This window comes from Felis catus, chromosome A1, assembly GCF_018350175.1.
Source record: "Felis catus isolate Fca126 chromosome A1, F.catus_Fca126_mat1.0, whole genome shotgun sequence".
Classification (NCBI taxonomy): Eukaryota; Metazoa; Chordata; class Mammalia; order Carnivora; family Felidae; genus Felis; species Felis catus.
Window position 1 is genome coordinate 108,373,301 of NC_058368.1, and position 19,514 is coordinate 108,392,814.

The 19,514-nt window shown below is 35.8% G+C and overlaps 1 protein-coding gene across 13 annotated transcripts in view; it reads right to left on the minus strand.

Annotated features, from left to right (window-relative positions):
- Positions 1-19,514, minus strand: part of RAPGEF6 (Rap guanine nucleotide exchange factor 6) — a 191,063-nt gene that overhangs the window by 102,336 nt on the left and 69,213 nt on the right. Inside the window, exon 1 of one of the 13 annotated variants that reach the window (XM_045058677.1) lies at positions 7,217-9,637. The exons of the other annotated variants lie outside the window; for them this stretch is intronic. Coding sequence (XP_044914612.1) covers positions 7,217-7,270 — 54 coding nt within the window. The 5' untranslated portion in view covers positions 7,271-9,637. Of the gene's footprint in view, positions 1-7,216; positions 9,638-19,514 lie in introns of those variants that run through there. 13 annotated transcript variants of the gene reach the window in all.

Genomic DNA, 19,514 nt, shown 5'->3' on the forward strand with positions numbered 1-19,514 from the left:
AACTAAAGCTATGCTCAGAGGCCATTCTGTGGCTCTACTATGTGTATTTTAAAAAGCAGCAGAAAATCAATGAGCTAACTATAACTGGTTATAATAATACAAAAATAGTGAGAGGAGAATGTCTCAGGTCAAAGATCTTCCTCCTACTTAGTTTCTACAGAAAAAAAATCTTACACAGGAATGAAGTAGATGAAAAGCCAAAGAATGAAAATAGTTTTCAAAGGTCAGATGATTGGTTCAGGTGTCAGGAGTGGGAGATAATCTATATTCCAAGATTCCTACAGAGGTTAAGACCAAAGAGAAGGAGGTCATCCATAAAAGTAACACAAAGAACCAAAGCCAGAAGAGCAAGTCCTGGCTTAGTAGTAATACTTAAAATCTACTAAGCAATCTTTCATCCTCACTAGACCCTAAAAACAGGCATTATTATCATCCCTGCTTTACAAATGAGGAACTGTGGCGATCTCTAACTCAAGTAAGTAGTGGAGTTAGAATGCAAACCCAGGTCTATCTGAGTCTATTAGTCTCCGCTATATTCTACTTTGTACCAGCAACTCTGCTGGTAACATAAAGATGAAAGCAGATAGGTACCACCTTCAAGGACCACAGTTTAAGAGTGAAGAGTGCACACAGATTTACAAGTACACAGCATCTCCTTTCTACCTCATGAAGAAAATTTAGATCTACATATAGGAATCCTTTCAACTTTTTTATCTGATGAGAATAATAATGGTCACTGCAGCTAATGTTTGCTCATTACATGTGCCAAATATGTAAGCTAGCAAACATTCCCTTCTACATACTTTTTACATAGATCATCTAATTTAATCATCAAAGATTAGAAAACCAAGGCCCAGAGAAGTTACACAAGTTGCCCACAGTCACATAGCTAGGAAGAAGGGAAACTGGATTTGAAATCCAGACAGCCTGACTATGTATCAGTTGCTCTTTCCTAGTAAGTTGTTTCCTGATACTAAGTTGTGAATTCCTAACACCTAACAGTTCCTATTTTCTTTCTAACAAAAGAGGCAGAAGGGAAAAAGTTTCCTCCCACAGGAATTCTTAATTTCTTAAACCTTCTCTGACTTTTCTTCCTGATCCCAGAAGGGACTTAATAGCTGACCTTTCATGAGCAATCTCAATTCACCATGATCCTTGGAGCCTACCAGGTCTTTCAATCTCTCCTAATTTCCACAGTTCCTTTATCCATTTTTTTATACCTGAACTTCTGGGCTCTGCTGGAGCTCAAATGTCCATGAGGACCAGTATCAAAGTTTTATTTGGAGATTGGAAAGGTTATTCAGCTTGAATACAGACAAAGATTATGAAAAAGTACATAGTCTGTTGAAGACTGTGTACATATAAAGGAGAAAGCATGCATTAAAAGAGGCTAGACGTACAGCATAATCTTCAATGTCGAACAAAGTATGCATTTTAATTTTGATCCCAAATAGGTAACACAGAGCTTCTGAGAAGGGCAGTGACAGACAGAGCTGCTGTTATGTCTCAGATAGACTTAACGTACCAAAATGTGTATTTCATGGATTCAAAGTTCTCTGTAGGTCCAGGTAACAATTTGGGGCAAGTGCTTTAAATTTCATTTTTTTTAATGTTTACTTTTGAGAGAGAGAGACGGGGAGTTGGGGGTGGGGGAGGGAGAGGCAGAGAGAGAGAGAGAGAGAGAGAGAAACAGAATCCTAAGTAGGCTCCAGGCTCTGAGCTATCTGCATAGAGCCCAATGTGGGGCTCAAACTTCCGGACCATGAGATCATGAACTGATCTTAAGTCTGATGCTTAATCAACTGAGCCACCCAGGCGTCCTTGGGGCAAGTGCTTTATATGCAGACCCCAATACTGCTTTGCTTTTGGTTCTGCCATATCAATACAGGACCAATTAAGTCACAGCAGCAGGAGAAGAAGGCTGCTGGAAGAGACTGGTGAACCCTGGCAACAACCAGCGAAATAAAAATTTAAACAAGTAACTTTTTTTCATCAATTGGCAAAAAGAAAGCTGGATAATACAAAATATGGGCAAGACTATGGAGGAACACAATATTCTCATAAATTACTAATGGGAGTTATGAATTGGGACAGCCACTCTGGAGAGTGATTTGAAGAGTAGCCACTCTGGAAAATAAACATTAAGAAGTATTACATTTAAAATACATGCACCTATGACTCAACAGGTCCTCTTCCGGTATCTATCCTAAAAAAGCATACAGGTGTTTAAGGAGGAATGTACAAGAACATTCATTATGAACAAACTGTAACAGTTTAAAGAAAACCAACCATCCCAAGGAGAATGGCTAAATTGTTATAGCCTATTATGGAATACTGTGCAACAGTTCAAGGTATGAGGTAGACCTGTATAGTCAAAGTTGAATAGGTCTCCTTGATACACTGATTAAAAAAGTAACTATCATTATAAATGTAAGACTCATTTTTTTAAAAGCCTAAAAATACCATTACATATTTTCTGGGTACAAACTTATCTAAGGGTGGGAGAAAAGATCTGGAGAAATATATACCAAACAATCAAGAGTAGTACTCTCTAGTGAAAGAGGAAGATCAAGGCTGGTAGTCCAAAAGGAATTTCAGCATGAAGAAAACATTTCTCTATTATTTCTATGAATAAATTATTTGAAATGTTTTCAAACCTGAAAACAAATATATATAAATCCATCTATGTGAGGGTAATTTTCTCTTACCTTCCCACTTGAAAAATGGCCACAAACACTGGAATGTGATAAAACTCTATAGCCCTTACTGTGTAAGGGTAGCTATACACATAATAGTATACATTCTGGCATTTTATGATGAAAAAATTAAATAAGGGTCATAAATGAGTTTTACTAGAATCCCTTATGAGAACATGGTAAGTGCTAACATACATGACATACAAACCAGAGCTAAGAATGAGCATGTAACTTAAAACCATCAGAAACCAAGTACAAAGTGACATAAATTAGGTAAAAACAAAAACTCTCAACATCAGAGCCTATACGGGAAGCTGAAAATGAGCGGAAAGTGAACTTCTATGTTTTCACCCTACTCCTTTGAATGCGGTACTCATGCTCTCTCTATTCCTATTATGTATAAGTGTGTGTATGTGTATCTATATCTACCTACCTACCTATCTACCCATCTAGATAAGCTTGAGTGAGCATGATGCAATCAGAAAACAGTAAGGAAATCAGGGTGGCTCAGGTGGGGATATACGTAGAGCCAGAAGTAGTATTTTTAGATTTCCTCTACGAGAAAAAAAGCTATTAAAAAACTCTAAGCAAGAAAATGACTAGAAGAGATCTGCTTTTTAAAAAGATTACTCTAGCATCATAGAAGATGAAATGGAAGACATACGTATGGAGACATGAAACATTAGTCAAGGCACAAGAAGACAGAAGCCTTATGAAATTAAAAGCAGATTTATAAAGGAGCTTCCAGGACTAGAGAGAGTGACATGTCCTTGAAATATCTGCTGACAATGAGAGAGAATTAAAAATAGATTCTAAGGCCCAAAAAGCACAGTTTGGAACCTGTTTTAGAGAGACAGTCTAAAATTTCTCAAAAGCCCTAAAGGAAAAAGCTTTATCTAATCACAGTAGCCTTGGGTATGTTACACCAGCACTCTGCCTGAGGCAAGTCAAACTACAGCGGAAGCATGCGTGCCTAATTCAAATTCATTATTTTTACTAAAAGATGAAGTTTGAAGGAATACTGTTAAACAACAGTAAGTATTAGAGTTTTTCCATTCTAAGACACATGTATCTCCCCACTTTAACATTTTTAAAAGCAAAGAGCAGCTTTCATTCAATATTTGCATTTAATAGTAAGTTTATTTAAAGTATTGACAGACTTGTTGAGAAAAAAGGAAATCAGTTTCCTCTTTGGGCCTGAGTAGCCCAGTCAATTGAGCTTCTGACTCTTGATTTTGGCTCAAGTCATGATACCAGGGTTGTGGGATCGAGCCCCGTGTTGGTCTCAGTACTGAGCATGGAACCTGGTTAAGTATGTCTCTCTTTCCACCTCCCCCTTCTACTCTTCCCTATTCACACTCACTCTCTCTCTCAAATTAAAAAAAAAAAAAAAAGTTAAAAAGAGTGGGCAACTTTGAGACAAGCAAGAAAACTAAAACAGATGCAATGAATGAGGAGGAATGTACCAGAAGATAAAGGGAGAAGAGTCATACACTGTCTAGTGACTCATGGTGAAGACTTTGGCTTATAGTCTGAACAAAGTCTGTTCAGAAGGGAGTGATCAGTTGTGTCAAAAGCTACAGACAGGATAAGTAAGATAAGGGCCAAAAACAAAACAAACGAAAAAAACAACCTATAGATTTAGTTGTGTGTAAAAATGAAAATTGGGGTCGCCTGGGTAGCTCAGTCATTTAAGTGACGGACTCTGGCTCAGGTCATGATCTCATGGTTTGTGGGTTTGAGCCCGGCATCGGGCTCTGTGCTGACAGCTCAGAGCCTGGAGCCTGCTTCAGATTCTGTGTCTCCCTCTCCCTCCGCTCCTCCCCAACTTGTGCTCTTTCTCTCTCTCTCAAAAATAACCATTAAAAAAATTTTTTAAGAGAAAAAGAAAGAAAATGGAAGCACTTCCTTGACCTGTGACCCAAGAGCACCTAAGAGAAGGCAAATAGAAGCCAAAGAGGTAATGCCACTTCCATCCAGTAAACAGTTCCTTTGGGCAAGCAAATTCCACAGACCAGGAAGGTGAATTCTCAGTGACTCAAGGAACATCAACTTCCTGAAAAAAATCCACACACACTCAACTAAGAGAAGAACTGAAACGTGAAGAAAAAGCTAAGACAACAATGAGGTAAATGAATGGTATCCATAAAAGGAAAACAAGTTATTAAACAAGGGTGGTTGTGAAAAATCATCAGTGGAGATTTCATAAATGATTACTACAATTAGAAATTTAAAAGATGAAGAGCAGAACAGCAACTGGTCACAAGTGGAGAATCAGTGAGCTAGAAGATCAGACTGAAAATGCATGGAGTGAAAATAAAGTATGAAACAAATGTTTAGAGATATTTTGGACAGATCCAGAGTTCTAACATCTGGAGCAATAAGACGAGAACTGCAGTTTTCAAAAAATAAATTTCCCATAAATGAATACCCAGAGGAATCTTCAGCTTGAGAGAGACTTCCAGGTACCAAGAAAACAAAACAAAAATTACAACAATCCATAGTAAAACTTCACGGCATAAAGGATAAAAATAAAATCCAAAGAAAAACACAACTAACCACAAACAACAAGAAAAACAGATTGCTTGACAAAGGAATAAGAATTAAAAGGAGTCCAGACTTCTCATCACTAACACTGGATGCCAAAAGACAAGGCATTAACTTTTTCAAAGTGCTAAAAAGAAAAGACTTTAGATTTATTATTTTATATAATAAACAATTATTTTATAAATATAAAGTAAGGCATTTTGAACATTTAAGTTCATCTACTCCCCTTTCTCCTTTCTCTTGCTGCTAGAACCACTTATTCTGTTAAGAACATAAAAGAACTCAGAAGTAATGAAATCCAAGTAGTAGGGTGGGCAAAATACATGAATTAATAAATAAAAATCAGTAGGATGTACTGGAAAATCAAAAGTACCAAGTATGAAAAATTAATCACAGGTTTAATGTGTTTAATCACAATCCAGAGTTAAAATTCCATCAGGAATAACATGAAAGATGGGGGAGGGGAAAAGGAGACATGTACTCTTTTATAAATACTTAATTTACATAGTCAAGTACTAATCACAGAATCCTGCTCAGATGGTATTTGCTGGCATCGAATCAAACCTTAAAATCTGATTTTTTTTAAATCCCCTTTGGCTCTTCTACACTTGTTAAATCTTAAAAGTTGATTACCAGTACCACCAAGGTCTATTTTTTGTTGTTATTCTAAAAAAAACAACCCCTATATCTCATTCTTGATTTTCCTTAAAGCTTATTCATTTGGTCTCATCCATTTCCCTTCTGTATGTTTTAAACCTCAGTAGTGTCGCCATCAAGCATCCACAAAGCATGGACCCCACAGGTGGCATTTGTACTACAGAGGCCACCCTTGTCTTACCAGATAGTACAAATGAAGTGTATACCTATGTTTCTTTCCATCTCTTTACATTTCAATCAGTTGTTTGATAATGAATGTCAATGTCTTTCCAGAAACTGCATTTAAGAAAGATAGGCAGTGAGCCATCTTTCAGATAAAACTGTATACTACGACGACGCTATCCTAGTATTTCTCCCTTAGTCACCATCAGTAGGACAACCTTTAAACAAAGACATGATTTCATCCTAGGAAATGCCTCTATTGTGCCTGTCTCTATTCAACAAAACCATAAGGAAATCTTAACAGAGTCAATTAAAATGTTACTAACACATTTAGTTTTTATAAGACAAAACTAAAAATTCATACTACTCTGTTTTTGTTTTGAAATTTACATAACAGGAAAGAGAACTTGAGTGGCATCAGATTCCAGATCTATATAAACAGCCAATATAAACAATGCAATTTATTAAATTACACTGTATATTTTCCTAAAACCTAGCATGTCCTTTTGTGTAGCATTCTGCTTTACTGTGAGTTAATGTTTGCTTTAAAAAAAATGACAAATATAACAGATGCTATCTTAATGTCTCAAGCTACTAATAGTTCACTTACTACTATTTTTAAAATGCTTAAGAACACTATAAAAAATTTTCATATAGTTCCTTTTAATAATAATTTTCTTCATATTCCACTGGTTAAGAATTACCCTGTCTTCCTAAAATTTCTGTGTGATAAAAATTTGTATAGCATAAGCTAGAGATTAGACTAACATAGCTATGTACCTCAACCACTTAAAATGAGGCAATACAATGCCACCAACTTAAAGAGTACACTCACAGAAAAGTACAGAAATAGCTATAACCAAATGATTCAGTCTGAAGACAGTACACCTCAAATGCATTACATTTTAAGTCTACAGATTATTAAGAAGGTTTTTTCATATCCTCTTAGAGGTACATTAGGACACTTTAGAGATTCCTTTAAATTGGAAAACAAAATGGCCATGAGATTTAGCTTTTAAGACTGCTTTGTAATTCTTATTTTTACAGTTTAGAAAATGTAACAGCACAATAAGGCTCATTTACAATTCAAAATAGAATTTAAATTTAATAACTAGATTATATCAATCTCTAAGAAAATAATACACATTACTTACTTTGGAGGCCCATGGCTGAAGACAATTGGCATAACAGCGAACAAGAAAAGCCATTTCCTGGGCTGGAAAGGGTAGTTTCCTTTTCAAACCAGAGCCACACGGATGAGTATGATGACAAAATTCTGTTAAGTTTCTTTTTACAAATCATACGCCATTTGCAGTGTTATATAAAGGCAGATCCCAGATCTCCAAATCCCTTTCACACTGAAATTAGGAGCTTTCAGTAGCTCAGAGTATTGTTCTAAATAACTGCAACAGTTTTCATCACAAGGTTCACTTTTAACAAGCAAATCACAGCAAATTAAGATGTTTACATTTCTGGCTCAGTACATACAGACATACACATGCTTCCTCAGGCACCTGGCACAGACATGCACAGCGGTAACACAACAGTTAATACGGTATCAATCAACGCAAATAAGGCAACATGCACCAAATCTGTGTTCCTGGATCCTGAGAAACCTTTCCTCTCTGTAACACAGCTTTGTCTCTTCTTCAACTTATTTCATTCTGTAGAGCAAGCACTGCAGTATTTCTTCTGCATCAGAAGCAAACCAGAACACTGTATCCTTAAAATGAAAGTTTCTTCTTGATATTCTTAATCACCAAAGGTTTAAAAAAAGAAAAATCAACCGTTGAGCAAGCAAATGGTACTTAAAAGATAGATATGCTCTAACAGGTTTGTCCTGGAGAATGCCTGAAAATCTCCAAAATTAAAATGTTCTCTTTTCACATGCACTATTTACAGCTCAGCAGTATTGCTTCTTGTTCTAATGCATCAGTAAGACAGTAATGTTGATCTAACTCTGGCTTTTCTGGTTGAAAATTTATATAGGATATGATACAAAAACCCTACATCTTCTGCTAAAACAAGACTATATGTTAGTGTTTTAATTCCTACTGTCCTTGCCTGTTTCACAGCAGCTCCCTAAGGAGAAGCTCCTATTGATTCCATGCTCTGCAGTAAGATGAAATATCTAATAAGAAGGAAAGAGAGTGGGAGGAGAATAGAGCTAAAAGGATGACATCACCTGTATAGAAAGCCTTCAGAAACTGCATTAGATCAATTGGCTACTGTATCTGCAGATGTAGCCCAAAAAGCAATTTACTGAGAACACACAGACACACACACACCCTTCCATGAGACACGTCAGCAAGCTAAATTCTATAAGAAAAAAAAAAATTGGCAAGCAGCACCTCTCTATTTCAGTTTTAAAAAATCCATCTTGATTTTTAATTCTGTACATTGATACACAGCTTTATTTGGGAAGCAGATTTCCTAATATTATTATTCAAATTTAGCACAGGATTGTCCTCCCAAGGGAAAATAATTAGCTCTGGTAAGATACTTGCATTACAAATACATAAGGCAGCTCAGTTCTCAGATATCACACATGTATTTGTTACACTACTCATTCAGGGATTTCTGCCTGCAAAACTTCCCATTTATCAATTAACTGTTCTAAAACGTATAACCTTCAAGATACTCTAAATTAACATCAAATATCAAAACTAGCACTAAGGTTTTCTGTAATTAGTACATTTAAGTGGAAACAATAGAATTGCATTTTGCAAAGGAAAGCTTTTACATCACAGGCACAACAGCCGACTTGCAGCATGTACCAACTCCTCTGAGGAAGAATAATCTATGCAATATGGTACTTTCCTGCAGCCCAATGCTCAATTCCTAGAAAGACACAGGAAGCCAGTAAAACTCAGAAGCATAAGAGAAGAATGAAATTATAACTGCTTAAAAAATTGAGCTTGGACGGAAAATTAACCTCATTTTGCTATAAAAATTACAGAAAAAAAATTTTTGCCACACCCTGTCCAATCTAAAAACACAATTCCTCTAGTACCCACCCTTACTCTTCACAGTTCTGCCACAAGGCATCTATTGCAGATACTCCTATGAGGAGCTTGCACTTAAGGTGGTAATGTTGCCTCCCAATGGCGAAAAAAAGACACAGTTTCCAACGGTAAAATGCTTGGTACACCTTCAGACAATAAAATTCTGAGACTTACAACTGATGAACAAAGCAGAGGAGTACAATTATTTTGCTTTATTAACTTAACACTATTATGAAGACAAGGGGTATGCAACGTAAGAGAAGAAATTATAACCTGAGAGATAGGTGTTACTACAAAGGACTCCACTGTCAAAGAAACATCTTGTCATTAGCACACATCCCCCCATACCCCAAAAAAGAGGTCTTCAATACCTCTGGGCAAAGTATGAGTCACTTTCTCAACAATACAATGCTGCCAATCTGAATTATGCTGTTACTTACAAAACTACAATTAACTTTAGTAAAGCTAAATATTATTCTGAACAAAGACAACTCATGCTTTCAAAATATGTGATCACTTATGAATCAAGATTTCTATAAAACTTAAGAATTATGTTTTCTGCAAAAATTTCAAAGGAATACATGTAAAAATTTTGCGTTTAAATGTAAAATTAAATTTCAAAAGTACAAATGAGCATGAGTAGCTTTCTAAACATAAAACATGGAAAATATATAGAGGCTGATTTTCAAACACCAATGTATTTTTTTCAATTATTTTAAACAAACTACAATGAGTTGGGAGTTTCACCATAATGTTAAGCATTCAAGAATAAATTAGCTAAAATCTAATTTTAATCACTCATTTTTTAAAACAGAAAAATGACAGCAGTCACTGTATGTAAATGAAGCCCAACAATTCCTAAAGATAAATTTCTAAAAGACAAGCCTTTGTACATAAACATCTGTAACATGACTTAAAAGAGTATTTCAGTTTCAGTGGGAGATAATAATTACATTCATGTACAGTACCAACAGGATAAATTATTACCAAATCAAAAATAAAATCATAATGGTCACGTTTCCCCCTTTTTATAATAAATCATGCTGATAGCACACAAAGAAGGACCTCAAGCTGAGCAAGGGAGAGCTATCTCTTAGCTGCTTAAAGAAACTGCTGCCCTGTGTGTGAAATGCAATCCACTAAAAGCCATATGTTAGAAACTACTATTGTAAACACCAATTCAATAAAGCAACAATTCTCTTTTCCTTCAGTGTGGCCTGGAAGTGAAGATGACATCACCCTTTTCCTTGTTCTACACATCATCTCATACTATGTGCCCTTCTAGGGAACCCTATGGCGAATCGTGCGTGCAGACTCTCCCTGTGCAACAATACCATGAAAGAAACAAATAGGCCAAGTCCTATATTCAGCTATGAATCCACCAGCACTCTGATGGTACACCAGACCACATTACTTCTTCAGAAAGAACAACATGACCTCTTAATTAATGAAGGAAGAAATAAACATCTTTTGAAGAGAATAGTCAGTAATTTGTCAAATCACTAAAAATATGATCAGGTGAAAGAACATTTTTTTCACTTCCATCATTTTTAGAATTTTATTGTGATCTCATTCCATTATCTTACCATTTCAAATGAAGTAATTGCAGCAAGGAGAATGCCCTGATCTACACATTATCTAGGGATCATCACCACAGGATAGCCATTTAAGAATACATTTCCCCTGTACATCAAACGCCATAATGCTAAGCCACATAAGATGAAATCTTTAGCTTCAGGAGGATCCTCTGCACCACCATAAAATAAAGCAATCAACCTATATTGGCTTTGAAAGCTTCAAAGCATTACAAAGTTATTTTTATAAAAATCTAGATGCTATACAGCTAAGATATAAAATGTATGTTAACTGTATAAACTATATCTAAACAAAAATACAAACCAAAACATCTGAACTCATATTGCATAGAAAGCCAAAATGAAGTTCTGATAGATGCTAAACTAGAAGTATACTTTGTACTTAATAAGCAACAACACTGAAAAGCAGGAGAAAAAAGGTCATTAGGGATAAAGGTAAGTTATCAGAGAATATACATTCCAGACATAAAAACAAAAAAACAACAATAAGAAAAACCAGGTCATAGTAATGTCAGGCAGTCATACCGTTTATTTCCCATCTGCACATTGAAATACTGCAATCACAACTTAAGAGAAACCGATCTCAAAAGCATGTGAACAAAAGAAAAATTATGGAGTTTCACAAAATAAAATAAACAGGCCACTCATTTCTGTATTTCAGTTTTATGTATTTGGTCTTCAAAATATAAACTGCTAAATGTATGGATTTATATAGTAAAAACACTTTAACCCTTTTGGAAGATGAATGACCGTTTACCGTAATGGCAGAGGTAACATACAAGCCCCTTTAAAAGATCACAGCAAGCTTTCCCACCTCTTCCTCATCCCTTGCTTAACTTGAACATTTGAAATGAATCTTCATTAAGTTACCAGACATAGTTAACTCTGATTACTGGTGCCCCTCAGGAATTCCTGATTTCAAATTGCATTCTATCTATTCGTCAGCCTTTCTGAAAATAGGGAAGCCAGAGTATCAACACTCTCCTCCTATTCTTTTGTAAGAAAAGTGTGCTTCAGCACACGATCATCTATGTCCACTAAATGGTCAGCACCATGCTGTTGAAAACTCTGTTAAAGCTACCAGCAGGACACATAAGCACTATGAAATATGATCCTTCCTTAGGGAGTGATCAAGGAAGAAAAAGCAAAGGAGAGGGAAGCCTTCATCACCAACTAAGGTGATGTAAGCTTCTATAATTAGAATCAGTGAAACTGAAGGAACAATAAAAAGGCACACCACACTTCCACTTTCCCCTACACTGTGCAGTTATATGAAGCATTTTTCACTCATTCAATCACCTACACACACATGCAAATAAATACATTCTATGTGTAAACAGTCAAATGTGCTATACACTATATGCAAAGCTAATGTAAAGTTTTAAAATACTGTATTTTCTTTAAAAATGAGGTCTACCCATAATTAAAATAGAGCTATATATAAAGATAAGTGGAAAAATAAATCTCATTTAAAAGATTAAACTATTGAGAATATTCTCTCCATCTGAAGATTCGTGGATTATATTTGAGACCACCTTTAAATCACTTCTCTATTTTTTTTTTTTTTTTTTTGAGAGTGAAAGAACAAGTGGTAGAGGGTCAGAGAGACAGAATCCCAAGCAGGCTCCGCACTGTCAGTGCAAAGCCCAATGTGGGAATCCAATTCCTGAACCATGAGATCATGACCTGAGACAAAATCAAGAGTTGGGTCACTTAACTGACTGAGCACCCAGGCGCCCCTCACTTCTCTAATTTTAAATAATGCATTTTCTAGTACTATAAAAGCCAAATGCTGAACAAAGCATAGTTTCTGAACAGATAACAAATCAAACTAAAAAGCAATAAAAATCAGCATTAATGTGTTTGCTATGTCTCAGTAGTTATAATTCTTCCAACCCAAATGTTCTTGAAAATCATTACCTTGGGCCTCTGGTATATATTAATATCAGAGTTGCTTCAATTTTTTTTTTTTAACGTTTTATTTATTTTTGAGACAGAGAGAGACAGAGCATGAACTGGGGAGGGGCAGAGAAAGAGGGAGACACAGAATTGGAAGCAGGCTCCAGGCTCAGCCATCAGCCCAGAGCCCGACGCGGGGCTCGAACTCACCGCGAGATCGTGACTTGAGCTGAAGTCGGACACTTAACCCACTGAGCCACCCAGGCGCCCCGTATCAGAGTTGCTTCAAACAATCTTCAGAAGAGGTTTCATTAGCAGCTACTGCATAAAGTTTCAAGTAAGTTAACAACAATTTTCCAATTCTGGTTCCCTGAGCAGATCCATATGAATGAGTGTCACCTTAAAAGACAAAGGAGACCAAAAGAGCACACCCTGCACTCCTTGAGCTCCCAACATTCCTGAAGTTCATAAAAAAGTGACTGATCAAGACAATTTCTTAAAACGACCATTTAGAAGTTAGCAATACTTATGTAGAGCCTTAAAAATAATTTTTATATCCTTAATCCAGTAATTTAACTTCTACTAATCAACCCTAAGAAAAAAAAATCCAAGTCCAGTTAACTCATACACGTTGTTTGTAATAGGGAGAAAAAGTAGAAGCTGCATGGGAATCCTATGTTACACTCGTATGATATAATATTAATATTATATGTTTTGGGAAAAAATTGCATGTGTAGTAGAAAGGTAGGAGATATAAAAATTCAGCACTATCTAAATTAGAAGATCTGAATTAATCAAGATATATTTAAAAATCGTTAGCAACACTAGCTATCTCTGGTTTCAGGATTACAGCAAGTTTCTCTCTTAATGTTCTTGCATGTTTTTACATTTCTACAATGAGCATTTTTTCTTCAGAATTTTTTTTTAAACTGCTCCAGGCAGGCATCTGTCCTTAGTTCGATTACAGTATCACCCCTTTGCTTTTTCTCTGTCCATTGGTGGACTCATCACCCTCTAACTAGGTACAAGAACTTCCTGTCAAGAATTCCACATTATTTCTCAGGAGGCAAATGGGAAGAATTTTCCTACTTGGAGATGTTATACACTCATGAATTGAGAGGACAGTCCTCTTCTGTAATGAAGGTGCAAAGCACCACCACTATAAAAGCACTCTGGAGCCTTTATAAAAGAGGCCTAACAAAGCTACCTAGCCCTTTCCATCATGTGAGCAGACAGTGAGAGGTCAGAGTCTGTAAGCTGAGAGGCTTTCACCAGAACCCAAACATGCCTGCACCCTCATCTTAAAATTTCGACCTCTAGACCTGTGAAAAATAAATTTGTGTTATTTATAAACCACTCAGTCTGTGGCATTTTGTTACAGCGGCCTGAATGGACTAAGACATCCTCCATAAGGAGATTTCAGGAATCATATGTGTGGACCAAAGTCCTCTAATTTCTGATGAGCTTTCAGGGGGCAGGATCTCATTTCTTACCACAGGAATGGCTTGATAAATAAAACACTCACAGTCTCTACCAAAGCAGAACACATTTTGCTAAAAAACTTAAGATGTCACATTCATGGACCAGTACAAGAATAGAGCCATTATTCAGGATACCAACATAAAGGTGGTTACATGATCTGATCCTAATAATCACCTCCTATTCAGGTGTACTGACAATTATGTCTTAATCTTGCTAAATATGCTCTGAATCCAAACTCAACAGTCTGCACCGCACCGCAGGAGAGCAGGAAATTTAAGATGAAATCAAAGAGGGTGCAGAAGAGGAAGAGCTGCATGCCTCATTATAATTTGTGCACCTAAAATCAGATTCTAGAGTATCGTACCATACCTACCACCTGCATACGTTCCTAGAACAATGAACTGTAGAAAGAAAATCTATAAAGGTGACCAAAAGGAAGCCCTCTAAATTTAAAACCATGACCCATGATGCTTCCATGGAAATCCCTCTTTCCATGTGTCTTTTTGCCAACAGTTTAATGGTTCCACTTAAATGCAGGTGCCATGATGGAGAAAGAGAAAAGCATGACCAGTGGCTTATCCTGTGCCTGAGAATGTAAAAAGCAACATAGGGGACAAGAAAGAAAAAAATGTAGTCTACTGAGGAACGTGGGACCTAGTTAAGAGAAGATAACAAGCACACCAAACAACCATACTGTTCCTTATTCAAAAATATAGCAGGAGCAAGGAGAAATCAATAAAAAGGGCTCTAATTTCATAAATGAAGTACCAAAACACCAAGATTTTTTTAAACCTTTGAAGAATGTCCCTATTTACATTTCAGTTATTGATGTTTTCACAAAAATGAGCATGAATGTTCTCTGGTATTCTGGGAATTCATTTCAAGTTAACTAAAGGCATACTTGGTGCTTGACTTTGGTGAAACCAAGATACTTCCCCCTTACTGATCCTGCTTTAATTTTACCATTTAACTTCACATATATACACCAGTATTAAAAATTCAACTCATTACATTTGAAAAATTTTCACCACTGATGGCAATTAAAACACAGCAATCAACTTTACGTAAAAAAAATACAGACATGCAGGAAATTCTTAAATAAGTTGTTTACTCTGTTTTCTGGAAGGCACAGTAGGATACCATTCTGGACAAAAGGAGGAAATGTTAAAATTCAAACTGCTTCATCAAAGGACAGAATTACCTTAGGTAAAGAATGCTCTAAGAACAGGGAGAGAGAAAAACAGGACCAAAGGAAAGGACCTCCAACAAAATAATGATGCTAGAAAGCTAAAAAAATAAACTAGTGCCAAGTGAGGAAGACATTTAAAAACCAACTAATCTCAAACTTTTTATTTTTTTTAAAGTTTATTCATTTTGAGAGAAACAGCACATGCAAGCAGGGAAGAGGTACAGAGACAGGGAGAGAGAGAATCCCAAGCACACTCCACGCTGTCAGCACAGAGCCCCACGAGGGGCATGATCCCACAAACCACAAGATCATGATGCAATCAAAACCAAGAGTCAGATGCTTAACCATCTGAGCCACCCAGGCACCCCTCGAAAATATTTTGTGTTCATTATGAAATAGACACAAAACTTGCCAGAAATTTAAAAGGATAATACTACATATAAATAAAAACTATTTTCTTCCCATGTCCGAGGACTGTTTTGCAATTTACATTTTAAGACACTTGAACTAAACTACTGGCTTTGCTAACTACTATCACAAAGAAGCCCTTCAAATCAGTAATCCCAAAACCAGTGATCAGTTTTTGGCAGACATCTCCTGTTGTCATTTAATTGGACTCTAGCTACTTACTGTATACAGAAAAGCACACTTTCAGTGACTTTCATATACATTGAGTAACCACTTTACCCCTTAAGGTTGGACAAAGAAATTACCTTGTTTGAAGTGAGCTACTATGAATACACACTACAAAAATAATTTGGGTGCGGTGAGGACAGCGGCAGTTGGCTGACTATTGGTTGTCCTAACCTCAAGCCAGCTTGATTTTCTTTTTCCTTTCCCTTTGCTCTAATTCTTTAGCTTGTTTTTGATTATATTAACATATTTAAATATCTTTTCAATAACTTTTTTTTAAGTTTATTTATTTATTTTGAGAGTGAGCGAGTAGGTGAGAGACAGAGATAGGGAGAGAGAGAGAATCCTAAGCAAGCTTCACACTGTCAGCACCAGAGCTGGATGCAGGGCTCAACCTCATGAATTGTGAGATGGAGACCTGAGCTGAAACTGAGAGCCGAATGCTTAACTGACTGAGCCACCCAGGCTCCCCAACATGCTTAAATATCTTGGATGTATTTCATACTCAGCTACATAATAAATAGGAAAATCATTTTGTAAGCAACAAAAACAAAGACTGAGTATTTACAATAACAAGAGGAACAGAAGTTGCTGACATAATGAAAGTTTTTCAGAGCACCAAACACTAGGCAGAAACTTTTACATAAATTCTCTCATTTAATCCTTTCATAAATTTATAGATTATTTATGAAAACAGATGCAGGAAAGTTACAAAATGTGCCCAAAGTTACACAGGAATCTAAAGAAGCTGATGGGGGAAAAAAAGGCAATCTCATTTTGAAAGATAGTAAGTTCAGAGGACACAATGATGATGGTTCTGTTCACATTTTCAAGGCAAGTATCTGATGTGACAGGTGGACAACTGAACAAATGATTACAATACAGTCTCATGAAAGATCACAAATATATACATGGGATACAGAGATGTGTACCTAACTCTTCCCCAAAATCACAGAGGCTTCCCATGAAATGATATGGAATTGAGTCTTGAGGACAATTAAGATTTTTGCCAAAAAGACAAAAAATAAAAGACCATTCTAAGTAAAAGGAACAGTATATGTAAAAGATGATTATACCAACAGGTTTCTAAGCCTTCAACACATGCATATCCACACATATACAGTCATCATATTGCAATATAATATATATATCAAATATCATGCTGTATACTTTAAACTTACATAGTGTTTGTTATATGTGAATTATATCTCAGTAAAGCTGAAAATAGGGGCACCAGGGTGGCTCAGTCAGTTCAACGTGTGGCTCTTGATTTCAAGTCAGGCTGTGATCTCATGGCTCATGGACACAGTAATTAATTAGGTATCTTTTAATGAAGAGACTATGAAACACTTTCCAATTTAGAAAAAATTTTCCATATCTCTTAAAATGAAAAAAATATTCCTTTTACAGTGTAAGTGGGCTGGAGTAGTATGAGAGATGCTATTACAAGAGTTCTAGAAAGAATGGCAGTGAACACTAAGGCAATCACATGGAGAGACTGACAGGTGAGGAGGGTATACATCTTGAAACATTTGAAAGGAAGTGTCTAGAGATATTACTGACTGATTAGACTATGAGTGTACAAACATGTTCCCATGTACTTCAGCAACCACCCCGTAACACAGGCAGACAAATATTAACCTCAGTTTCTGAGCGAAAGCAACCAAAGCATGAAGGATTTAGATGAAATGCCCCAATCATACGGAAAGTAAGGAAGAAGTCAAGACAGATGTCTCCTGTAACTGCTTGACTATTTCCAGTTGGCATAATTACCCATCTTATTCACTTATTACTCCCAATCACCTTTTTGCTATTTCTAAATATGAAACACACCTTACTCAAAGATCCAAACCTTAAAATATTCTCACAGAGAGCATCTGAAAACATTTAAATTTGTTGAAAACTCTGAGAGGAATACCCAAAGAAGTTTCAAAAACATAACTGTCAGGAATGCTCTTTTAACATTAAGAAAAACAACCTTTCCCTTTCCCATTATAGTTCTCATCTTTACATAAAGCAATATATGACAAAAATATGAAAATAATTCATAAAAATAAACCATTCTTTTCAATCCTTCTAAGCGTTCAGTTACAGAATAAAACAGGCCAAGTCTTTAGTACTCACAAAACTTTGATGTATAGGTTATATACTAATAATACTTATGACAAAGGATAGTAACAAATTATTCCGTACATCTTTAAGAATTTTTGACCTTCAGCAGTTTAGCAAGAAAAGGTTGATGATAGTTTGCAAATGAAAAGATAAACTCAGCTACTGTCTAAAAGAAAAAACGCTTCCTTTTGATCTCTCTGAATCGCTGACAGAAGAACAAAAGAAGTAAAGGGCCCCAGAGTAGCCATAAAACCAATTTTCTACTGGATGTTTTCACAAATACTAATTAACATTTTTGCTACACAGCAGCATCCTTATCTAGACCAACTATCAATATATAGGTATTTGAACAGACGCATAGGTTTTACATACTGGTGACTTTAATGAAAAGTCAATGAAAAGCTCTTATAATCTTTTCCAAGTTGCCTGAAATATATCCCTTTTAGAATCAAAAGCAAACACACACTATTATTTCAAGAAACAGCAAATGCAAGTATCATGACCAAAAATCTAATCTCATAGTTATTAACTACCCTGAATCAACTTAGCTCTTCCCTCTGCCAAATCCCGGACAGTACTTAGTAGGCTGAGTACTTAAAACTAGCAATAGAAGCCTTTAAATGCAACAATGCCACACTTCACTTAGACTCATCAAATGGACTGAATCCCAAGCAGTGTGCCTGTTGCTCTTTCTGGTCCACTCAGGAACCCAGCATAACCCCAAGACGACAACTTTCAGCACACATGAGAGTTACAAGTAAATGACATGAGCATAAGCTATAGCTACCTAGAGGAAATATAGAATCTATTAGGCTTCATGACATGACACTAAAATAATCTAAGAACACACTAGAGCTGAGACTGGAGTAAGTAATCCAAACACACATACAAACTATGCACTCTAGCTCATATAAGGAAAACCAAATAATGCAATTAAAGGTACTTTAATTTAGAAATTCTACTTCTTAGAACTTTTCTAAAGAAACCAATAACTGGACACATGTAACCACAAAGACAATTAGCGTTAAAAAAAAAAAAACCTAAAAATTCTGAATGACCAAATATTGGGGAGTAAATAAATTATGACAATTAATATAATGGAGTATTAGGACACTATAAAGAGACACTAGTAAGGGTAATGTAAAAAAATTTTCTTTAAGAGCATTCAAAGATGTTCAGATTACACATGTAAGTTTTAAAAAGTTATAAAGCAAAACACATGTTTAAGTTTTACAAGTTGGCTAAAAAGCCTATATATTTATCTTTAGGTAGAAAGAACCTTTATCCAAGAATATACAAAATATCATCAACGGTTACATAACTAGGTGGTAATGACTAGTCAACTTTCAATTTTTCTAAAACAGGCATGTACTACTTGCATAATAATGCAAAACATGTTCATTTAAATTAATTCTTTATGGGGGAATTTATTACATAAAAAGAAATTATTTTTTTAAAGAAATGATTAAATAAAAAGAACAGGAAATGAACACTGTGTACCTCTGGATGTGGTGAAAAAAATAGGGGATCAATTCAT